We start from the raw sequence: 25,658 nt of genomic DNA, 5'->3' as shown, positions 1-25,658 counted from the left end.
GCCGGACCCTGAAGAGAAGAGCACCGGAGGTCGGGAGTGGAGGTCGCACTCCGGAGACACCCGGAAGTAGGGAGATCGTGACCCTGTGACGCCGGGAACTGACATCGAGCCGAGGCCGACCGCCGACATCGATCCGGAACCGCCTCACGGCGTCAACAGGAACTGACATCGAGCCGAGGCCGACCGCCGACATCGATCCGGAACCGTCTCACGGCGTCAACAGGAACTGACATCGAGCCGAGGCCGGCTAGCGACATCGAACCGGAACCGCCTCTCGGCGTCGACACGACTCCGGCGGAGTCGGAAGTTCATAAAGAGGGCAGTAAGTGGAATAGAGGGCGCCTAAGGCCCTGTGGAGCCCTAAGAGACCATCCTAGGGGCTAGAGAGGTGTTAGGACCAGCCTGGGAGTGCAAGGGGTGGACTGAGACTGATACAGTGACCTGTGTGAGGGGTTGTGTAGGTTGGGAGAGCCAGATACCTAGATTACCCTTGACCTACCTCAGTTTTAGCCTCAGCCTTATCCAAGCTAGGTGAGACACCCTCAGGCCATCCACATAACCACAAGCTGTGATTGGGCCGAATCAACCCATAGTTCCTCACAAATGTGACCTGATTTGAAAGTGTACTGATGGCTTATATTTATTGAGAGTATTGTATTCTTTGTATTTATCCTATTTATTGTCTCACAGTATTTATTGTCTCACAGTATTTATTGTCTCACAGTATTTATTCCCTCGCAGTATTTATTTGCCTATGTATTTTATGCACATCTATTTATTCATTGATTATTTATGATCTGAGCTTATTTATTTGACCTACCCCTTCTTACAGAAGAAGCTTTGTGTACTGTAAGTGTGTTATTATTTATTTAACCTGCAACTAAGAGAAAACAAGATAAACACAGAGATATTTTCATAAATTTTTGGAACGGATGAACGCATGGTTATTGTGAGGGTGTGACGTACGCTTAACACGGTGCCTTCCTTACCGCTCGAGCCAAGCTACCACAGTGTGTGTTGGGAAAAACCGGGTGACTGCTAACCTCGGTTGCCCGGGGTTTTCTAACAGGTAGCCTATACCACAGTAAGGGGTGCAAGCACACCCTTACCCAGGATGCAGTAGCAGACCTGAGGTGTCATTGTGGAGTGCTTCCCAGGGGTGGCATAATATATGCTGCAGCCCCTGGTAGGCCTCTGAGGTACCTATGCCCTAGGTACACAGTATACCATATACAAGGGGCTTATAAGGCACTCCAGAATCCACTTAGATATGTACCTAATGTACATGGAAACCCTTTTAGAGAGGAAGCAGCTAGGCTGTGGTCCTGATTAGCAGGGCCACAGCCAGACTAAGGTCGAAAAAAAAGTGAAACACCAGCAAAAAGTGGGGGTACCCATGTGAAGCAGATCCTACTCTCCTACACAACCCCCCCCCCCCCCCTCAACACAGGGACATTAAACTAACCTTGACCAGTTGAGTCTTCATGTTCTAAGTGGAAATACCTAGAGAGTCCATCTGCATTGGCATGGTTACTCCCAGGTCTATGTTTCACTGTAAAGTCCATCCCCTGTAGGGAAATGGACCACCTAAGCAGTTTGGGATTTTCACCCTTCATTTGTTTTAGCCATAAGGGGGGCTTATGGTCTGTCTGAACAAGGAAGTGAGTACCAAACAAGTATGGCCTCAACTTCTTCAGAGCCCAAACCACAGCAAAGGCCTCCCTCTCAATGGCCGACCAACGTTTCTCTCTAGGGGTCAGCCTTCTGCTTATGAAAGCTACTGGCTGATCCTGACCTTCTTCATTCAATTGTGACAGTACAGCCCCAACCCCCAATTCAGATGCATCAGTCTGAACAATAAACTTTTTGGAGTAGTCAGGACTCTGCAGAATAGGAGCACTACACATGGCCTGCTTCAGGTCATCAAATGCCTTTTGACAGCTAGCTGTCCACTGAACCTTTTTGGGCATTTTCTTGGAAGTTGAGTCATTCAAGGGTGTCACTATTGATCCATACCCTTTGACAAATCTCCTATAGTACCCAGTCAGGCCTAAGAAGGCTCTCACCTGAGTCTGTGTAGTTGGAGCAGTCCATTCCATTATGGTCTGGATTTTGCTCTGCAATGGTTGAACCTGGCCTCCACCTACAAGGTTGCCCAGGTACACAATCGGACTCTGCCCTATCTGGCACTTAGTAGCCTTGATAGTTAGGCCTGCTTTTTGCAGGGCCTCCAAAACATTCCTTAGGTGGACCAGGTGATCCTCCCAGGTGGAGCTAAAGACAGCAATATCATCTAGATATGCTGCACTAAAGGCTTCCAGGCCTGTGAGAACTGTATTCACCAACCTTTGGAAAGTGGCAGGTGCATTCTTCAAACCGAAGGGCATTACCACAAATTGATAGTGCCCACTAGGAGTAGAAAATGCTGTTTTTGGCTTTGCATCATCAGCTAGTCTGATCTGCCAGTAGACAGCTGTCAAGTCAAATGTGCTAAGGTACTTGGCTGAGGCCAAAGTATTTATAAGCTCATCTGCCCTTGGTATTGGATGGGCATCAGTCCTAGTGACTGCATTGAGACCCCTGTAGTCCACACAAAACCCCATCCCTCTTTTTCCACTACTGGTGTGAGGTTTTGGCACAAGGACCACTGGACTAGCCCAAGGGCGATCTGAGGGTTCAATCACACCCAAATCCAACATTTTCTGGACTTCTGTCCTGATACAGTCCCTGACATGGTCAGGTTGCCTATAAATCTTATTTTTAATAGGCAGACTGTCCCCAGTGTCCACTTCATGAGTGCACCAGGTAGTCTGACTTGGAGTCAGTGAGAACATGTGTCTGTACTGATTGAGAACCTGTCTGCAATCAGTTCGCTGCTGGGCAGTGAGGTTGCGTGCCAAGGCTACACCATCTACTGACCCATCATCAGGGTTCTGTGAGAGGAGGTCAGGGAGTGGGTCACTCTCTTCCTCCTGTCCCTCATCAGTTGCCATGAGCAAGCCCATGTCAGCCCTGTCCACATATGGCTTTAGCCTGTTGACATGGAGAACCCTATGGGGACTCCTAGGGTTTCCAAGGTCTACCAAGTAGGGAACCTCCCCTTTCTGTTCAACAATAGTGTGGGGTCCACTCCACTCGTCCTGGAGAGCTGCTGGGGCCACAGGTTCCAACACCCTACACTTTCTGTCCTGGCTGATAAACAGTCAGTACAGCCTTTTGGTCATGCCAGGCTTTTTGCAGTTCCTGGCTAGCCTCATTTTGTTTGCCTCTTTCATGTACTCAGCCATCCGGGAGCGGAGACCAAGTACATAGTCCACTATGTCTTGCTTTGGGGGCTTGAGAGGTAACTCCCATCCTTCCTTGACCAAACCCAATGGACCCCTGTCAGGGTGACCAAACAGAAGTTCAAATGGGCTGTAGCCAACCCCCTTCTGAGGCACCTCCCTGTATGCAAATAAAAGGAAGGGCAATAGAAGGTCCCATTTTCGCCTAAGCTTTTCTGGGAGTCCTTTGATCATGCCCTTTAAGGTTTTGTTGAATCTCTCAACTAAACCATTGCATTGTGGGTAATAGAGTGTGGTGAACTTGTAGTTCACTCCACACTTGTTCCACATAGCAGTTAAGTAACTTGACATAAAGTTTGCATCTCTGTCAGATACTACCTCCTTTGGAAAACCTACTCTTGAGAACACACTCAGGAGAGCTCTTGCCACTACAGGTGCTGTAGGGGTCCTTAGGGGAATTGCTTCTGGATACCTGGTGGCATGATCCACTGCCACCAGTATAAACCTGTGCCCAGATGCTGTTTGGGGATCCATGGGACCAACAATGTCAATCCCTACCCTTTCAAAGGGCACTTCCACCACAGGTAGTGGTATCAGGGGGGCCTTTGTAGTGCCACCTGCGTTGCCACTGGCTTGGCAGGTTACACAGGAGCGACAAAACTCCTTTGTGTCTTCAGACATGTGTGGCCAGTGAAAGTGAGGAACAATTCTGTCCCAAGTCTTGTTCTGGCCTAAGTGTCCTGCTAGGGGAATATTATGGGCTAGTGTCAATAGGAAAACCCTAAACTTCAGAGGTATAACCAACCTCCTGGATGCACCAGGCTTGGGGTCTCTTCTCTCTGAGTATAGGAGTCCATCATCCCAATAAACGTCATGGGTGCCACTAGCATTCCCAGCACCCTCAACAGCAGCTTGCTGTCTGAGAGTTTCAAGAGAGGGGCAGGTTTCCTGCTCTTGACTCAGGTCAGACCTGGAAGGGCCCCCCTGTCCCCAAGAACTCAACCTGGTCAGGTTCAAGCTCCTCTGAGACAGTTCCTTCTGCAGGCTCAAGATCATCTCCCTGAGGAGACTGATCAGCATCCTGAGACAGGTGGGAAGGCTCTGCCTTAACCCTACTGCTCCTCCTCTTGTGAGGCACCTGGTCCATTATTCCAGAATCCAGGGCCTGTCCAGCTTTTGACATTTGTGCCTGTGACCTGGTCACAGCAAAGACATGTGCAGGGATCCCTAACATTTCAGCATGTGTCCTGAGCTCCACTTCAGCCCAAGCTGGATTTTCCAGATCATTGCCAAGCAAGCACTGTACTGGTAGGTCCGCACTTACCACAACCTTCTTAAGGCCAGTTACCCCTCCCCAGGAGAAGTTAACAACTGCCAGAGAATGGTCTGTTCTGACATTGCTAGCATTGGTCACTTGGTACATTTCACCAAGTATAATCTGCCCAGGATCCACAAGATGTATTGTCACCATTGTGACACTTGCTCCTGTGTCCCTGAATGCCCAAGCTTCTACTCCATTAATTAAAGGCTGCTGTCTGTATTTGCCCAGGTTACTGTGGCTCACAAAGGGGGACATATCCGTTCCCCCATCACTGACAAGCACAGCCTGAGTTGGTACTCTGACTAGGCCAGAGTCCATCTCAGAACCCAGGGTTAACCCTACTACACCCTTATTCTGGACATTGCCACCACCTATTGTAACTGTACTAGGGGGAACAGGTGCCTTAGGGGCATTGGTGGTGGTTGGAGTATTTTCTTTAGCCTTCGTGCAGTCACTAGTCCAGTGAGTTTTCTGTTTACAGATTTGCACCAGGGCTTCTTTTGGCCTTTCCCTTTGTTAGCCTGTGAATCCTCCCCTGAAGAAGATTTTTGGGGCCCTTGTGAAGACTTTTGGTCGTTACCCTTGTCCCCACCCTTATCAGAGTTTTCGGAATCTTGCTTCTTAGGGTCACCACCTTGGTTCTGTACTTTCTGCCTCACCCTGGTTCTGACACATTTGTCTGCCTTCTTTCCCAATTCTTGGGAAGAGGTCAGATCCGAGTCTACCAGGTACTGGTGCAACAGCTGATTTTGATATTTGTTATTAAGAATCTGCTCCCTCATTATCAGATTGTACAATCCTATGAAGTCACACACTTTACTGCATAATAACCAACCTTCCAGAGCCTTAGCAGCAGAGTCAACAAAGTCAACCCAGTCCTGATTTTGTGCCTTTTGGGTGTCTCTGAACTTTAACCTATATTGTTCAGTGGTTAGGCCAAACCCATCTATCAGAGCACTTTTCAAGACTTTGTAGTCATCAGCATCCTCTTCTCTTACAGTGAGGTGCTTGTCTCTACCTTTGTCTGCAAAGGAGAGCCGTAAGATTGCTGCCCACTGACCTTGAGAGACCTTCTGTACTTTACATGCCCTCTCCAAGGCAGTTATCCATTTGTGGATGTCATCCCCACTCTGGTAGGGTGGGACAATCTTACTTAGGTTTCTATGGTCATAAGACCGCTCCCTATCTCTAGGGAAATTGCTGCCACCAAGGGACTCTAGTCCCTCCTTTTTACTAGCTCTGTAGAGCTCCAGGGCTTCCCTATCTAAGGCCATCTGCTTTGAGGATGAGCAGGAAGATAGTGTTGCTGCAAAAGTTCACGGTGTCCAGGGGTCACGGTTCCACGTCACCCATGATAGCCACGGGCCTCAGCTTTGCTGTGGACTCAGGGTAGCCTCAGGGAAGTCTGGAAGTCCACCTCTGGGGATGCAGAGACTTCGGCGTCCGGTGGGAGCTTCAGAATTGCAGCCCTGTCAGTTGCTTCTTTGGTGCCTGCCAAGCAGGGGAGTCACCCCTTGGCCCCAAGGGAGATTTCTTCCGTTTTCTAGTCGTGATAGAAAGTCGAAGGTCCAGGATATATGTTGCAGAGGTTCGTCCAGGGTAATCTAAAGTCCTAGGGACTGGATTCCTATACTTATACTAAGTTTAGGGGATGGACTAACTCTAAGGCCCCACCTATGGGTGGGCCTGGGGTGGGGGTGGTTACACCCCTTCCCCTTTGTCCAGTTTCGTGCCAGAGCAGGGGCTGAGTGCCCCTGCAACCAGTTTGAACCGGGCCATGCACAGGGACACCTTGTGTTGTGCCCCAGGCAGTGTCTCAAAAGCATTCTCTGAATGCACCCACCCTGCCCCAATACACATCTGCCTGTCTGGGGAGGTGGTTACACCTCCCTGTGACAGGAAACCTATTGTCCAGGCCTCCCCTGCCGGAGTTTCCCTCAGCAGCAGGAGGCCAGACCCGTGTCTGTGGCATCCATTTTGTGTATTTTGTGAATGCTACCACCGCCGCCAGGACTGGCGGGGTGGTAGTATTCCAAAGCGTTTGACACCAAACTCGGCATGTTTTGATGCACCCATCCCAAAGTTAGCATTTACCGCGAGGTTATAATGCACTTAAGAGTATATGGTATGGCTATATCAAAGAACAGCCATAAGGAAGTATTTCCGAAAGCTGCAGAAGGGCTCAGATCATGCTTGGGCACCCTCTCACATAAAACCAAGCACTCTGCCTTCAGGATTGTCAAGGCCTGCCATAGGAGTGGCTTATAGGTTTATATGTGTCTGTTTAAGGTAGTGATATAGGTAGCCTATACCACAGTAAGGGGTGCAAGCACACCCTTACCCAGGTTGCAGTAGAAGACCTGTGGTGTCATTTTGGAGTGCTTCCCAGGGGTGGCATAATATATGCTGCAGCCCCTGGTAGGCCTCTGAGGTACCTATGCCCTAGGTACATAGTATACCATATACTAGGGGCTTATAAGGCACTCCAGAATCCAATTAGATATGTACCTAATGTACATGGAAACCATTTTAGAGAGGAAGCAGCTAGGCTGTGGTCCTAATTAGCAGGGCCACAGCCAGACTAAGGTCGAAAAACAGTGAAACACCAGCAAAAAGTGGGGGTACCCATGTGAAGCAGATTCTTCTCTCCTACAACTACATACTATCTGATGTAACCAAGGATGAGTTAAGCAACCAGTAGTGGAACTTTAAACAAATGGGCCTGTAGGCCTCACTCCAGTGACACTGATAAAAAAGCCTTCTACTTCTACTGATCAGTACACAGTATACTGCCACCACCATGCTCGTGCTACTTCGCTCCTGGTAATGGCAGTAGCCGAGGGTGCACCCCTCCCAGCCACAGAAGACAGCAGTCCATAAGACAGGCCCAAGTCATGGTGCACATGCATGATCTGTGTATGGCCATGACAAAGAAATCAGCACCAAGGATCGAGATCTTTGCAGTTGGGGCACTCAGGGCAGGGGTGCACGTCCATCAGTGTGTGAGGGACTTTTCCATCCCACCATCTTGTGATAGCTGTCTGCCCTACATTGTCTATGTGCTGCCCGACCCATATTTTCTGTTGTCTGAGGCTATCCCTTCCCCTCTTCACTTTCCCCCATGTCACTCAGCCCTGGTCTTGTTGCCCTCATCCCCCCCTAAAGTCACTCACCGCTGGTCTGCTTGAGTTGGTTCATCATGCTCCTCATCTCGGCTCTGAGCAACTGCTCCATGCTTCGGGTGATCTTAGTGTTCCTGTCCCAGTACTGGGGATCCTCGGTGGTGATCTTCTCCATCCAGGGGGCCCTGGGCTCAAACCTGCAGCTCTCACTGGTGTAACTGGTGATAGGGACGTCATCCAAGTACCCAACTAGAGAGAACTGGGGAAGCCCAAGGAGGGGCTCAGAGAAGGAGGAGTAGAAGTATTGGAGGGTGTGCGATCCTGTTGTGAGAGAAGGTCAGCGGGTCAGTCAACAAAGCGCACCCTTTACACCACAGTTATGTAATACCTTCCCTCCACACCCCCGCACAACACCAGCCCCAGGAATCCACTCTGGTCGACGGTTCATGGTTCTCAACCAAGATAACTGGGGGAACTCAGGGAGGGGCCCTGAGAGAGAGAAGTAGAAGTACCCAAGGGTGTGAGAGCCTGGGAGAGAGAGGGTCAGAGACTGCACCACACAGGAGGGGCAGCAAAAAATCCATAACCCCCCTTGAGAGTAACACTTCTCTCTCACCCACCCCTCTCTGTCACACAAGTTCCCGACCAAAGAAAGATGGAGACCCATGGGGGCTTCACAAGGAGGAGGAGAAAGCAAGAAAAGTGTTTGAATCTGGAGGGGACCAGAAGAGGCAGAGAACAGACCTTACACGGGACAGCTTTCAAACACCCCCTCAAACATAATACTGCCCCACAGCAGCCATCCCTTCCGCTTAGTTTTTAGACAAATCCTGGAATGTGTGTTGGGTGGGTGCTGAGGGGAGGATTCGGAGTCGGCATGTCTACTGTGGCGACCCATTTGTAAGGGGTTGAGGGGAGTATTCGGAGGCGGCATGTTTAGGGTGGAAACCCATGTGCAATTTACACAAACTGTCCCTAAATGTACACTAATATCCGTGGTCAATGAGTGATGTTTCACTGGACAGCATTTCTCCATAATTTTAGCCTTTCTTCTAAAAGATAATCGTTAATTACGACAGTTGGAAGACCTCAGTTTAAGAGGGAGGGAGAATCCTGTGCTGCTAGGCCCAGGGAGGGGCAGGCTGCTAAATAAGAAACACGCCTTCTTACTAGTATGGTTGGGCAGTTAACTCCGCACCGCAGACGGAGTTTGCAGAATTTTGCAACTCTGCGCTTCGAGCGGAGCGCGGAGTTAAGCCAAATACTCTGATTCCGCAGAGTAGCGGAGTTGCCCTCACCACCCACCATTAGTGATCAGTGCTATCCCACTGAAATATCATGCGGTAAGTAAAATACTTTTTAAATAATTAAATATGCTATGGCAGCAATTCACTATCAAAGCTGACCGAGTGCTGTGGGTAATACAAAATATTTAGCACCAAATGCAATAAAATGAGACATACACAAGAACAAATCCGAGACTAATTTGAAAAATAACAATGACTTTTATATAATTTTTAAGACCATAGGATAAATACTTTTTGGAGTTAAGAATTTTCAAAGTTTGATAAATATATCACTTCTGTGCACAACTACGCACCTTGGGAAACAATGGGGAAAAAGCAGAATATTTCATAGAAATTCAGGCAATACTTTCACAAAGCTCACCTTGACATTGCAGGTCGATGTCGGGACCAGGACCAAAGTTCCAGCAGGAGAAGTTCTGGAGCGTCCCGGATCAATGGGGAGTAGTGATGCTGAGGTCTTGGAAGCTTATGCGCAAAGACAAAGGGGGCCACGTGAAAAAGCACTGCACAGAGGGACTTACAGTAAGTCCAGTGGGTCTCCTTAGAGGGAGGAGGTTACAAGGGCCTGGGGACCATGGGAGCAGGGCTGGTTGGTCGGTGCTGGGGCCAAGTGTGGAATGAACATGTCATCCGGACGTTGTGTGTCTTGAGGTCCTCGAGGTCAGGTGCAGGCAACTTGGAGAGGCGATATTGGGACAGCTGGGCCACTCAGGAAGAGGGTCTCTGGTGTCTTGACTTTCCTCAACGGGTGCTTGCTTCTGGTGCTTTGGGAGACCGGAGTGGACTCTTCTTCTCGGCGACTACCATTGGTGGTCCGATACCCCGGATATTTAAACGCCACGGCTCTGGTAGGTCATGGTGTCCCCTAACTAGGTGGGGGGGACAGATCTGACCTTTTGGAGCTGTTGTACCTTTTCTCACTTTGCTGCAGCTTCGAGGTCATTGGTGAGCATCACATCAACTAACCGGACTTAACAGCATCAGTGCCTGTGGTGTGCATGGGAGTGATACCTTCACTCCAAGGGAGCTTCATGGCAATTTCTTGAAGGCTGGAGGTGCATCGAGGTTCTTAGAGTCCATTCAGGTTGCAGGACAACACAGCAGCAGAGACTGTCGAGTCCTGGGAGCAGCAGGTAGGATATGTTTTTTTCTTCTGCAGCAGGGCTTCTGTTCTCAAGCAGTCAGTCTTCTTTGGGAGAGGTGCTGACTCCGGATCGCGGGGCTCACTGTTCAATCCCTGTTGCCGGTGGCAGCTCAGCATCATGTGACTCTGGGCAATAGATCACTTAATCTCCCCGACGGCCCACAGTGCCTTGTGCCCCCTAGTGGTGATTAGTTTTGCACTTTACAATTACCTGATTATTTATTTTTCCTGGTCTTCTCTTAACCATCGAATCTGAGGTTCAGGTCACGGGGTGCCACCTAAAAACTGAATTATGGGGAATTACAAGGGGAGACAGGTAGTAGCCAATGGGCTTTTTACCTTAAGGGGGACTACACCCTCTAGTGACCACTGTGGGAAGAGGCACTATTCTAGCCCTGATAAGAGGTTTACTCATCATCTCAAGATGGTGGAATTGCAGAAGACGGGTTCACCTCATCTTCCCTAAAGGTGGTACAGGCTAAGTGGGGACCCTCCTCCTAATCTAACTAAGTGGTCTATTATGACATAGAGCGGATCGCCACCACCTGTATGGCGGTGGTGATCCACCCTACATCATACCCCACCCGCCTCCCATTTCCCCCCGCCACATTATGATGGTGGGGGGGGGGCGCGGCGTACGGAAAGACCGTCCGCCGCTTTTCCGCTCGGTCGACTGGGCGGAAAAGGGTTGCATATGGTGGCGGTGTCTGCTAGACACCGCCAGCCATATTAGGATGCCAGCAGGAAGCAGCCTTTCGAAAGGCATGCGGATTCCTAAGTTGGGAACCCGTTGTGGGCCCCCTGGATGTTAGGGGGGTGTGGGTAGCACATGGGGGAGTACATATGGTACCCCCTTGCATTTGCATGGACGAAGTGGCAGGCACCGCGCAGTGCCTGCCACTTTGTGCATGCAAATGCACACAGTGCATTCCCAGCATTGTGGCGGGTGGTTCTGTGAGGATAGAGGATGCCACCGCCACGGTGGCGGTGGCATCCTAATTGCCGGTGTGGGACCGCCGCACCACTGGCGGCCGGTCCCAGCACCGCTAGGGTGCCATCCTAACTGAACCCTAAGTTTCCCGACATTCATCCCACCAAACGTAGAGAAGGAAAGGGGGCTTGGCCTCCCCCATTAAATCAATCAATCAGTGGTTTATAGAGCGCACTTTCTGAAAGTGTGAAGGGTTGGGGAGCATCTGATGTTGACCGGGAGCTTGTTCCAGGTTTTGGCTGTGATGTCGGACAAAGCTCTCCCGCCTGTTCTGTTTCTGCGGATGCGGGGGACCTCTGTCAGGGCGAGGTCAGCGGAGCGGAGGATTCTCTTGGGAACGTGGAAACATACTCTGTCGTTGAGGTATTTGGGTCCGATGTTGTTGAGGGATTTGTAGGCGGGTGAGGCGTTTGAAGGTGACCCTCTTTTCGACGGGAAGCCGGTGGAGGCTTTGTAGGTGTTGGGTCATATGTTTGTGGCGCAGTGTCCCTCGGACGAGCCTGGCTGCGTCGTTCTGGATGGTTTGGAGTTTATGTAGAAGAGTTTTGTTGATTCCGGCGTAAAGGGCGTTGCCGTAGTCTAGTCTGCTGGTTGTGAGCGCGTGGGTGACGTCTTTCTGCAGTCGGGGGGATCCATTTGAAGGTATTACGGAGGATGCGGAGGCAGTTGAAACTGGTGGATGCGACAGCGTTGACCTGGCGGTTCATGGAGAGGGAGGAGTCGAGGATTATGCCGAGGTTCCGGGGGTGGTCTGTCAGGGTGGGAGGGCTCCCGAGGGCGGAGTGCCACCAGGTGCCGTCCCAGCTGGAGCAGCAGGGTCTGAGGATGAAGACTTCGGTCTTCTCAGAGTTGAGCTTTAGGCAGCGGTCCTTCATCCAGACTGCTACGTTTCTCATTCCTTCCTGTAAGCAGAGCCTGGTGTTTTCGGGGTTCTTGGTGAGGGAGAGAATAAGCTGGGTGTCGTCGGCGTAGGATACGATGTTAAACCCGTGCTGTCTGACGATGGCAGCGATGGGGTCAATGTAGATGTTGAAGAGCGTCGGGCTTAGTGATGACCCTTGGGGTAGTCCGCAGATGATGTTGGTGGGTTGGATTGGAAAGGCGGCATTGCCTTTGAAGCTTCCTGCTCTAAAAGGCCATCATGTCCTGGAGGAGGTGTTAAGCACCTCAACCCTGACCAGGTTTTATCTCTCGTGCTGGCTCTCACCCCATGAGAGGCCGTGGCAGGCTGGGGCAAATAAATCAGGAACCACACCAGTGCTTGGTAGGTTTTCAGGGGACCCTCTAAAAAGGGTCTCCTGTATGAATTTACTCATAAAGCTCACACTGGCATCTGTGAGGACTAGATGTTTGGTACCAAACACCTTAGGAATCAGTGAAGCCATCATGGCGCTAGGAAACTCGTGTTGACAAGTATTCAGCCCATGTACTCTCTATGGTTTCCCAGTGCACTTACAACACCACAGAATGGACTGGACATTGCAGGAGCATTTCTGCTCATGGTGATATGCCCACACATAGGATATAGTGCATCCTGTCTTATGGCTAAAGGCCTACAGTAGGGGTGACTTACTTATATCCCATGCATTGTAGGGAGGCATGCCACAAAAGGCTGTGTGCCATGTTGAATTTTCGGATTTCTTTGCACCAAGACACGCAGCCTGCAATGGCAGAGTGCATAGCCTTGGCGAGGGGTCCCTGGGATGGCACAACCAGTGCTGCAGCACCAGAGGGCCCTCTTCAGTACCCATGCTCTAGGTACAAGGGGTACCATTATTAGGGCCTTACACGGGCAACTGAAGCTGTGCCAATCGTGGTACAGTTTTGGGGAAAGAGATCCAGGCACTGGGTACCTGGTTAGCAGGGTCTCAGTGCACTTACACTGAGATCAGGCAAAACGTTGGGGCTAACCATGTCAAAAAAGGCACTTTCCTACACATAGTTGTACTAAATACCACACCACATGTGTGACCCAGTGAGCTATCTCTTGTAGTTGCTATACCTACTGTGCTTCCTTTCTACCACCCTCCTTCCATGGTTTTTTTCTCTGGTTCTGGGTTACCCCATGTAGAGTCATCAGGAATAGAGTGAATCAGGGTCAGATGCAGTGACTTGGTACTACAGCCCAAATATGCTGCGCTTTGCGGGAACTCTTGTGGTCAGTGACTTGCCTAGGTCTGTGCACACATGCTTAGATTAGCTAATGCAACGGCCATAATAAAAAGGCAGGATACCAGATATGCATGCAGTTGGGCACTCTGTGTAGGTGCTCATACATGTGTACCATGAAAGGAACATACCTGTTACCAACAAAATATATTGACTGTCACCAAAATATGAGTGGAAAGTAAAACAAAATAAACTAGACACAAATCAATCAATCAATCAATCATAGCATTTGTAAAGCGCACTACATACCCGTGAGGGTCTCAAGGCGCTGGGGGGGGGCGGGGGGGGGGGGGGAGAGAAGCTGCTACTGTTCGAAGAGCCAGGTCTTGAGAAGCCTTTTGAAGGTCAGAAGGTCTTCGGTCTGCTGTAGGCGGATGGGGAGGGTGTTCCATGTCTTGGCTGCGAGGTGGGAGAATGATCTGCTGCCGGCGGTCACTCTTCAGATGCGGGGGACGGTGGCGAGGGCGCGGTCTGGGGAGCAGAGCTGGCGGGTGTGGGTGTAGAGGCTGAGTTGGCTGTTGAGGTACGTTGGTCCGGTGTTGTGGAGTGCCTTGTGTGCGTGGGTGAGTAGTTTGAAGGTTATCCTCTTGTTGACAGGGAGCCAGTGCAGGTCTCTCAGGTGGGGTGTGATGTGGCTGCGGCGAGGGATGTTGTGGATCAGGCGTGCGGAGGCGTTCTGGATGCGTTGAAGCTGTTTCAGGAGTTTGGCCGGGGCACCTGCATAGAGACACCACTGAGTCCATAGGTCTCTATGGTCAGTCAGCAGGACAGCAGTGGATGCACGGACTGATGATGCTGTGGCAACAGGATATCTCTGCTCGCATTCATAGTCTAACCTGATGGGTTCAGGACAGAGTTCTTGCCCAGAGAAATCCAGGATCTTACTGCATCCTACTAGATGGAATGATGTCCATAACATAGAATTGTCCCAATCTGATGACTCTCATTGCGATTTGTGACTGGTGTCGGCAATTCAAAATAGACTGCGTCAAAAGCGTTGCTAGAGCCCATCACGAAGCATCCAACACAAAGCATACTTTGGTGACGTTGCGTAGCTCACTGAAGACAGCTGTGTCGTGCTGCAACTTGTTGGAATCTCCTCCGAAAGGTTTTGCTACCTCCTGAAATCCCTCGGTAGGGCAGTATCTCTCTCGACCTTGTGGAGGCCCCAGGGTTGGGTTGCCATGGACTGCTTGCGGTCTCACTGGGGCTGCGTGTGCCATGCTGGGCAGCAGAATTGCCTCTGAGGTGCCACTGCCTAGTCGGTTGTGCAATCGCAGGCGGTAGATGGGCCCTGGTCAATATGGGCTCTCACGACAGGGATGAGGATTCAGGCAGGGTGAGCAGGTAGTCGCTGGTTGGCTGATTCTTTTCAGTGTAACTGGTATTGCTTGTCTGTAGATATAACCACAGAGTTGGACTCCACTCTGGTTGTTTGATACTCCATAGTTGGTAGTGAGGACGCACTAGACATTGGCTGGTATGTTGGAGTTGCCATTCATGTGGTGAACCTGTACAAGAGGTGGCGATGACTTGCATTGATGGTCACAGACATTCTTTCTTGGGTCATCAACAACTTGAAGTGATGGTGACCAGGTGCTTACATTCTTTCTTTGTGGAGGCATCTGCATTCTTTTGAAGCAAACGCAAGGAGTAGATGGACGGAGTCCTGAAACTTTTCAGACACTCACCCCCAGTCACAGATCTGGGTTGAATCCACCATCATTCTTTGGCTCACTTCGCCACTTCAGTTCAGACCCAGCTATATGCAAATCAGTCTTGAACCTGTGCCTCATGGGACCAGTCCAGCCTGAACTGCCAAGCCAGGTCTTCATTGAACTGGAAACAAGCATCCTGGGACCGGTTTTGGGGTAACACCCCTCATTAGCCAGGTTAGCTGATGATCCACTGAGACCCGCACATAGCCTCCCCCTAGTGTTGCATTGATTCCTGCGCACAGCCCTCACCGCCTGTTACACTGATCCCCGTGCATAGCCCTCACCCTGTTGTGGTAAATAAAATTCCTTTACCGGGACTGAATTTGATACGGAATCATAATGAAATAGCTCAGTAAAATGAGAGGCAGAATCCGTGATATTAGAGTTTCGGAATGGGCTTTATTCCAATGATCGATTATAATCGGATGCTCCAAGTTCCATCACCACGGGGGTTCAGGAAGTGAAGTACATACTTTATTGACAAGAAGTAACTTTTATAATACATACATTACAATGAAGCGAATGCAGTAGGCGTAACATTTGATAAGGAAAATGACGTTTGTCCTGCGTAACCGAAAATGGGTGTAATAAGGAGTAAAAAGGAAACATGATTGGTTATGATGTCATACATAGGTGGATCTATAAGATAATACTTGGCATAGATGCGCGCGCAGCAGCATGACGTGTAATTGACGTGTAACTAGGGGGTGAAGGGGACTTGACATTTAGCTCTACATGTGGAGACGAAAAGTCTGGGGGGTCAAGTCAACCTAATCCCAAATCATATCTAACATCCTATGTTTAAAGAACTATGTTATCCACAAAAGAAGGACTCTCGGACAGAATCTATTCTATACTGACTGTGCGTGCGTGTGCAAGCGTCTAAGTGTCTACACTAAATGCGAGGGGGTAGGAATATTCCATGGTAACAGGGCTATGAATTACTTGCATGAGGACAGAGAAGCCGGGCCTTTTGCTTGGTAACTGGAAGAATGTTTACTTAAGCTACTAGGCAGGAATGCATCGGCTGAGGGGGAAGCAGATAATTCGAAGGTGAAATACAGTTCTTGGCAGAGAATAGGCTGATGTCAGGCTTCGTGAGCCGCGCAGAGAATGAGACACAGTTCATGGTCACAGATGCAGGCTCAGACTGGAGCTTTCAGAGGCAGAAAGCAAGAGGAGTTTTGATGACAGAATCAGGGCCTACTTGCCTGGACTGTAAAATGGCATAAGTGAACCATACAAAGCCGGTGGCCTTTCATATTTAGGAATGGAATATCCGGCCTGTTCATGACGGATCTGACAGAGGACATGTTGACGGTGGACGCACATGTATTTGCGTCTTCATAACTGGAACTGGGGGGAACATACATGTACTTGTGACATGCACATAGAACCGTTGGGGTCCAAGATAGGGGACATAACTGACCAGGAAAATCCACATTTCCACATTCCCTCCTTGTCCCCTACTTGCCCTTCAAGAGATATCAATTTTCATCAATCCATTGATCTGTTCATGTAGCATCATTTGTTCTTCTTTCTTCTTCCGTGATCTTGAATGAAATCTTGGTGGTGGAATATACGATGTGGCACACAGACCACAAATCGCTGGTCCACATTGTAGACATAGACAGCAACTGAATAGTATGAGAAGGCCAATACCTAGGAAGGATAAAACTCTCCATCCCCAGGCTGATATCACATTCCAAAACCAACTGGACCAAGTCCAAGTGCCTGGGTTCTGGTGTATCTGGCTTACAATCTTATGAAGGCGAGTGATGGCTTTATATACAGATGGCGAATTTTCTGGTATGAATACGCAGCAGCTTGATCCGATGACCCTACAAGCTCCGCCCCTATCAGCCAGGATGACGTCAAGGACAAGACGATTTTGAAGCACAACAATCCGCATAGCAGACTGCTCTTCCGTTAAATTGCCTAAGGCGGAAATAGTCTCATTCACTACTGCTTCAAGGGTTCTAGTTAATCTACGTATCAGCTTACTATTAGTAACAGTACCTATATAGGGAAAGATGCCTTTATTAAAGTCTACATACTTGTCCCATGCCGTCTCAGTGTAATCGACAATGGGGAGATCTCTCCGCTCTCTGTTGTGTACTAAATGAATATTTCTGTAATAATCAGGAGGAGCTAGGAAAACAGGTGGCAAAAGGAATGCAATGTAGCAGGTACCATCCCAATCTAGAGGTAGACGCATATATGCCGTCTGACCACATATAAAGTAGGAGTGGCGAGAAGCTCTAAATGAAGATTTGCCTTGATCACTGAATTCTACTATAGTAGTGTATTTACTATGGCCCATATGTATGGAACCAACCTTTCTTACACACAATTCACCCTTCGCTGGGAATACTGACATGGTGGGTAAGACTAGTTCAACTTCGGATACAACATTTAGAATACTTCATTTTCTAGATCAGTTCCTGTTCTTTTGGGGCGACCCTCCTTGTCAGGGTAGCAGACCTTGAGTAAAACTAGGTTCAGGTTTCCCCATATCCAATGATCTTGGTAAACTGCGGTGTCTGAGTCTATGGAATTAATTAAACTAAACCATGCTCCACAGGAGCCATTATGTGTAAATGGATGTGGAAAGAAAGGCAGGACTCCTTCATAATTCTGATAGGGAGGGAGTCGGCCACACACCCAACAATTGGTGGCATTACTAGTCTGATGGGAATGATGTAACATACTAATGAAAGTGTTATTGCGCAGCGCAAGTCTATAAGACAATTCATGCGGAGGTAAGTCACTAAAAGAATGTTCAGCAGTAACATCATAAACGTGTCTAGAAATAGGGTAATATATGTGCAACAGCATACTTGTAATAATTATTAAAAGACTCAATAAAAACAGAATTAATAATGTCACTATACAGTGGCTACGCAGTGATTTACAATACGCCTGGCGTTTCAACATTTTTCGCGACTGTCCATGATTCAGGTCTAGAGGATACATGTCAGGGACAAATTCAACCGCTTCACCTTGGAGAGGACTTAAACAATCAAATTGTCTGACGTTCTAGGCCTCAATTTTTCTTTATAAAGTTCGGTTTCAGTTTTTTCAACCAAAGGAAGTTTTGAATCAGTCTGTGAGGGAGTGCAGGGCACAATGTCTATATCCGAGGATAGTCCATGAAATTTCTTGATATGACTTGAATGGATCCAGCCCTTGCGGCCCTCGATCTTCACGGCTGTCCTTGTGGTCAGCAGGACCAACTTGGGTGTCTTCCACCTGGGCTCCAGCTGAGTCTTTCGGTCGAAATTCCTCACAAAGACAAGATCACCCGGAACAACGTCATGGGGTTTCACCTCAGTGTTGTCGGGAAAGGCTGCAGCTACCTGTGAACGACAAGATTGTAGTGCAGACATCAAGGAAGCCAAGTAATCTGTCAGCATATTACAGTCAATATCAGTTATTTTGCGTGGTATAGGCGTCCCCCACATATTCGGTGGTCTGCCGAAGATCACCTCATACGGGGATAGCCCTGTTCGAGAGTGTGCTACCATTCTCATGTAAAAGAGTGCAACGGGCAACGCTACCACCCAGTCGACACCTTTCTCTCTGCATATTTTGGACATTCTGATTTTCAGTATTTGGTTATGTCTTTCTACGAGACCTGCTGCCTCGGGGTGTCGGACACAGTGGAATTTCCACTGATATCCTAACAGAAGTGAAACGTGTTTCATTAATTCGGATGAGAACGGCTGGCCGTTATCTGAGTGAACAACACGTGGTAAACCGTATCGTGGGAAGAATTCTCGAACCAACTGTTTGGCAGTAGTCGGGGCAGTGTAATCTGAAACCGGGTACGCCTCTGTCCAACGGGACAGAGCGCAGACAACTACGAGAACATATTTGAATCCTCGACATCGTTCCATCTGGATATAATCCATCTGTAGGACTTCAAAAGGGTGATGAGGAGGATGAAATCCACCCTGTTCTACGGGAACGCTTTTTCCTGGGTTAAACTGACAACAGATCATACAGGTACGGACCTTTTGTTTGGCTGCTGCTCGTAAATGTTTATTGAACCAAATGTGTTGAATGCTGTCTAGCATAGCTTTTTCTCCTAGATGTGCTGGACTATGTATAGTGTTAATTATAACTTGGACCATTGAATCAGGAAGGAACCATACAGACTTTTCCTTCATCATCCATCCTTGGTCCGTTTGGATCCCTCCTAATTCAGTCCATTTCTTTATTTCGTCTGGTGTAGCATGTGTCTGTATGTCAATTACGTCAAGAGTAGGATCTTTAACTGTCATACAAGGTGTCGGTATCGGGACTATTGTCTTTGTCATGTCGGGAGTTTGAGTTTGAGCAGTCTGTTTAGCTGTTCTGTCGGCTAGATCATTGCCTTGGGAAATGATATCAGTAACCTTCGTATGAGCCTTACATTTCATAATTGATATTGCAGTGGGTAGATGTATTGCATCTAATAAGGCATGAATGAGGGGTCCGTGCTGAATGTGGGCACCGTGGGAAGTTAAATAACCTCTCTCTCGCCACAGCACGCCGAAGTCATGTACAACTCCGAATGCATAACGTGAGTCAGTGTATATGTTGACTTTTTTATTCGTGACTTGAATACAGGCTTGTGTCAGAGCGATGAGCTCTGCGGCTTGAGCTGACAAGGTATTTATACGATTAGTTTCAATGACTTCAGTATCTGTTGTGACTGCGTAGGCGGCTACTAACTCTCCTGTACTTGTTCTCATGCATGAACCATCTACATACAATGTCAGGTCTGGATCTGTCAATGGGACATCGGTTAAGTCTTGTCTGGGTTTCGTCGTTATCGTAATAACTTCAATACAATCATGAGCTAGTGGGTCTGTTCCGATTACAGGTAAAAGTGTGGCAGGATTCAATGTGTTACAGCGTCTGATTTCTATATGTGGCTGAAACAATGTAAGTTCGTACCCTGTAAGTCGCGCTATAGTCAAGTGTTGTGTTTGCGTTCTATTTACAAGAACCTCTACTGCGTGTGGTACTTGGACTGTCAATGGATGTCCTAACGCTATGGCATCGCTTTGTCTGATTGCTAAAGCTGTCGCTGCCACTGATTTCAGGCACGCAGGAAGAGCCTGAGCTACGGGATCTAATGTACTAGAGAAATAAGCACATGGTTTGTGTGCTCCTGCTTGTTCCTGTGTGAGTACTGACAAGGCAGTACCTTCGCGTTCTGTAACAAAGAGTGTAAACTGTTTTCTGTAACATGGTGTTGCTAAAACGGGTGCTTGACATAAAGCTTTCTTTAGGCTTTCAAAAGCTTGTGTGTGTTCCTGAGTCCAAGGGAGAACAGTCGATGTGGCTGCCTCCTGTGTGGTTAACTGAATGAGTGGTTTTGCTAGAAATGCGTATTGAGGGATCCACTGCCTGCAATATGACGTGAGGCCTATGAAAGCTCGTACTTCCTTTTGTGTCTTGGGTATTGGCATGTTAGCTATTAACTGAATGCGGCCGGGTGTAAGCTGCCTTCCCTCCTTGGACAGCGAGTGTCCAAGATAAACAACTCGCTGGACACAGAATTGCAGCTTAGAAGGGGACACCTTGTGCCCCTTTTCGGCTAGAAATTGTAAAACTGTCAGTGATGCTTTTTCACATTCCGGTTCGCTTCTCGCGGTGATCAGCAGATCATCGACGTATTGAAGCAAAGCAGTGTTAACTGGCATGTGGATACTGTCTAGTTCTCGTTTCAGTGCTTGGCTATAGATGCTGGGGCTTTCTGTAAATCCTTGAGGTGCGCGTGAGAATTTAAAGCTGCGCCCATTTAAACTAAATCCGAACAAATATTGGCTTTCCGGATCTATTGGGACACTGAAAAAGGCATTCTTGAGATCAATTACAGTAAAGAATGTTGCTTCGGAATCAATAGCTGTCAATAATGACGAGATATCTGGAACCACAGGAAATTGTGGCACAATGCATTTGTTTAACTCGCGCAGATCAATAACCAATCGATATACTGGCGGGGCTGTAGGATCTGTTCGTTTAAGAACCGGAATTATCGGTGAATTGCATACGTTGGAGTCTGTTTCTACAACTACTCCTTGGGCAATTAGCTCGTCAATGATTTGTAGTAAAGCCACTACAGCATCTGGTGGTAACTTGTATTGTCGCATTCGTGGTAGCACCACTCCTGCCTTTAGTGTGACTCGATATGGTGTAATATTCATGCAACCAACATCAGTAGGGCCTTGTGCCCATAGACGTGTAGGTAAAGTCTGCAGTCGGGGATCCATGTCTCTAGATACATAGTGACCTTTAAAATCACGTAAAAACAACCTTACTCCTTCCGGGGAACAACATATTATGGCTCCTAGGGCTTTCAACGTTTTTATTCCTAACAAGTTTTCTGGGCATGATTTAGTAAGCAATAAATCTGTAGTTCGGGTCAGAGGTCCTATCGTGAGTGGAAGAGGCTGTGATACTTCATTAACAATAGGTTTTCCTGAAAAACCAAGGGAAATATTCTGAGAGCCTGAGAGGGGTGCCCCTGGAACTTCACTACGTTTTATAGTTGTTCGACTTGCCCCTGTATCGAGTAAAAATTTTCTATCTTGACCTAATAATTCACTATGTACATAAGGTCCTTCTTGATCTACCGGAATCTCGATAAGGGGTAAGTCAACTTCCCTCTCTAGGCTAGTTCATGCGTAACGCTGATACTCAGGATATTCATACTGTGCAGTCTGATACATTTGTCGTGTTGTGGTCTGTGTGGCAGCAGCAGGCAACGGTGGTGCAGCTGGCACAAACTGTATTGGTTGTTGTGCGGCTGGCATGGCCTGGGCATGCTGCATAGCTCCTTGTTCATTCTGATCTTGTCTTAGTGGCCGTGATCTTTCTTGTGTTTTACCTATGGCGATATTATGTTTTAAAACTGGACAATCGTGTACGTAATGACCTGGCTTTTTACAATAATTGCATGTCCCTTTTACAGGTCCTGCTGAATCGGAATGTGTCATACCCTTTTTATGTCCTTCAGCTGGAACTGTCTGGGAAACTAGCATTTTCATTTTTGTGTCTTTCATGCGTCTGTGTTCATGTTCTTGTTCCTCTCTAATTCTATTGTGATGGTACTGTAACATTTGTAACATTTGTGATGGGGTGTTACCTTGCCAGGTACTCTCGAATTTTAATACTCTATTCTTTACTGGGGGCAGGGCATTTTCTACTAATTTTGTTACAAACAGATGCGGGTATGATTCGCTACTTGCTTTTATGCCACTATTTATACCAAAACATTTCTCGAATCGGGCATAGTAATCACTAGTGTCTTCATCTTGCTTCTGTTTACAGGCTGAAATTGTACCCCAATCTTCCTTTTTCGTAGTTAATAAACGTGGCAGTACCTGTACTAGTAGACCTGGTAGTGCTTTAGTTTTGTCCCCAAGCCCCGAACCTGGACCTCGGGCCCTTTCTTCTGCTTCTAATGCTGACCATTCTATCTTTTGGTCTCCTACCTCCCACTCTTTTTCCTTGAGTTTCTCATAAATGCCAGCAGGCATCAATACCTTTAATATTGTCATAATGTCGGGATAGGTATACTCTCCCATGAGTAACATGTCTTTAATTTCTCGGTGAAAACCCGCTGGATCTTTGTCATGACTGGGTACCACTTTCTTCATTTGTAACAGTTCTATCTTTGATATGGGCGTATATACAAATACGCGCTGAAACTCATTGTCCTCGCCTTTTATTGGGTGCACTTCTCGTAAGGGATTCTGTCTATCCATGTGATACGTGGTTCTTTCCTTGCCGGGCAATGAGACATGCTCTGAGCATACAAAAAGAACATACTGCTTTCTTGATACTAGAATTTCTTTAATTAATTTAGTACCTGGACCTCTCCATTTATTCATAAGCAATTCAGTCAATATGTCAGGTAAGGGACCAGGATCCGAATGCTGACTCTGATATAGTATAATGAGTTGTTGAATCATATAAATCCCAGCTAACCTCTGCTCATCTGGGGTGAGATTCAAGAATGTGCGTACTACTGTAGCATCACTATATTTTCCGGGACTGTCCACCCAATGGACAGCTGCCCTGGCTAAATCTTGTTCATCCATAGAATCGAGAAAATGATAACCCCTTCGTTCTCGGAGTAGTTTGTCGGCGGTTTGGAACGAATGCTCGTTAGACCTTATATGAATTATAGGTATTTGGAAATTCCTGTTATTATCTGGACATATTGGACGTATTGAATCAGTATGACATCTAGTCTGATCCCTATTACAAGATCTTCCTCTACCTACATAGGCTATGGTGTCTGACTGTCCCGCGGGCAGTCCTGACCCTTCTTCCTTGCTTTGTTCGAACTCGTCTGCCTCTAATCTCTCTTCGTGTAGGCGTTCTATTTCTTTACGGATCTTTCGGCACATGGCTATTATACAATTTTGCTTATCGTGTCTCCCTTCTGATATATTCTGGCTCCATCTTGTAAGAATTTGCATTGCATCCGGGTCTACCCCCGGTCGGTCTTGATTTCTGATCACACAGTTTATGAGGAAACGTAACAGTTCCCCCTGTATCTCTACTTTCTGGTATTCCATAGCTCTGTTAATACATTCTGGATCTCGCCCTGTTTGAACAAAATGATATATTTTATCTAGATGCGCAGTCATTCCTGGTAACTTCGCTAAATACCCTGCGGCTCGTCTGATACGTAATGATGCCAGGATCATTTTGTCCTCTTTACCGAGCACCGGGTCATATCTACAATCTATAAGAAGTTCCTTAAGCGTACGATCACTTACGAATTTGGGTGTACGTGAATGCGCTGACTCTTGAAAAATAAGTTTATTTATTCTAGGTGGCGTAGAAAAAATATTGGTAGCACCTCCCGTGGCCCCATCTGGGGCGTCGGGTGTGAAAGGATTCGTCGAACGTGACACAGCAACTATAGGTGTGGACACAGCTATAGAAGTAGCTGTAGGAACGGATGCAGAAACAGATGTGCTTGCCGGAACTTGTGACTCGATTTGTTGCTGTAGGGATACGGGTGCTGGATCTTGGCGTTGGACCTCCCTGGTATGCGGTCTATGTGGGGCGGAATTAGCATACTCGGGAGCTACGTCATCTAAATATGAGGAAAGAAAAACATCTTCTGCGGTTCTAGGATGCCCCTTAGGATGTACCTTAATTGGGAATAATGGGGGTGGTAAGTCTTTCGGTATCTCTGGGGTAGCCTTAGGTAATCCTTCGGCCAGAAGGGGATACATACCATTCATGAGGGCATTTCTTTGTCTATCTACTTGTTCTGATTTCACTCGGATACCTTCCTCAATTAATAGATTGTCTCGAACTTTATTTGAACTTTCTTTACTCTTCTCTTCCTGTCTACGTGCTTTTTCTGTGCGTCTATGAGATTCTTTACGCCATAACTCAACGGCGTCTTTCTGTGACTGTCTGACTTTCCTTTTCCATAACTCTTCCTCGACTTTCATGATGCACTCTGCATCCCAGGTCCCCGCTGCGGGCCACCTCTGACTTTCTGGTAATCCCTTAGTGTAGTCTACCCATAAATCAAGAAATAATATAGCGTCTAAGCCATGTTTGTGATACATGAAGTGCCCTGGAGTATCCCTAGGAGGAATAGGGACGGCTTCTTCAAGTACCCCTTTTCTCGTAGTGATCTGTCTTAATTTCGAAAAGAGCGGCATATTGACAACTGATCTGATACTTGATCTTGAACAAACTTAATACAATAAACACGATAATGAACATTCATTCACACCACAATATGCAGGACGTATTTAACACATTAAACATTGAACATTAAGCATTTTTAACCTTTAAAATAAACAACAATGATGATCGTCTGCATAACTGATCACCAAGCTTAATTCTTGACTATAACTAGATACTTCGGAATACTTGATATACTGCTAAACAGTACAGATACACTGCTAAAACAGTGCAGACCGGATTTGTGTACCCAAACCCGTCTTGACCGGCACAACCTATGTGCGCGTCAGAAATGCCTCCCCAGTAATGGTACTCACCGGGTAGCTTCGGAAACGGAAGGCCTCGGTAACTTGAACTTGAACCGGACTGGACTCGACTCGACTCGTCGGAAACTGGACTTGACTTCGAACTGGTGGGCCTCTGTATACCTCGGATCTTGCTCTCTCAGCTAGGCTCTGGTCGGGATACTTCGCACTTCTCACCGCCTCGTCTGGGTGTTGATCGCAGTCTCAGTCGCCCCCGCTTGACCGGAGGGAGATACAGGAAATCCTGCTGGTACGCGTAATTGTCCGTCCAGCTGTGGCAGGAGACCGGGCCTGCAACTCACCGCCGGCGCGTGAGATGAGAAAGGGTCCCTATTCGGGCGCCATCATGTGGTAAATAAAATTCCTTTACCGGAACTGAATTTGATACGGAATCATAATGAAATAGCTCAGTAAAATGAGAGGCAGAATCCGTGATATTAGAGTTTCGGAATGGGCTTTATTCCAATGATCGATTATAATCGGATGCTCCAAGTTCCATCACCACGGGGGTTCAGGAAGTGAAGTACATACTTTATTGACAAGAAGTAACTTTTATAATACATACATTACAATGAAGCGA

At 47.7% G+C, this 25,658-nt stretch overlaps 1 protein-coding gene across 1 annotated transcript in view; it reads right to left on the bottom strand.

The window, feature by feature from the left end:
* The window catches only part of LOC146869292 (DLA class I histocompatibility antigen, A9/A9 alpha chain-like), a 145,265-nt gene that overhangs the window by 94,700 nt on the left and 24,907 nt on the right, over positions 1–25,658 (bottom strand). The window contains exon 2 of the mRNA XM_085653720.1: positions 7,779–8,048. Coding sequence (XP_085509846.1) covers positions 7,779–8,048 — 270 coding nt within the window. The remainder of the gene's footprint in view (positions 1–7,778; positions 8,049–25,658) is intronic.

This window comes from Triturus cristatus, chromosome 1_1 (assembly GCF_964204655.1).
Source record: "Triturus cristatus chromosome 1_1, aTriCri1.1, whole genome shotgun sequence".
Classification (NCBI taxonomy): domain Eukaryota; kingdom Metazoa; phylum Chordata; class Amphibia; order Caudata; family Salamandridae; genus Triturus; species Triturus cristatus.
The sequence above is the reverse complement of the archived record's forward strand: the minus strand, read 5'-3'. Positions and strand labels throughout refer to the sequence as shown.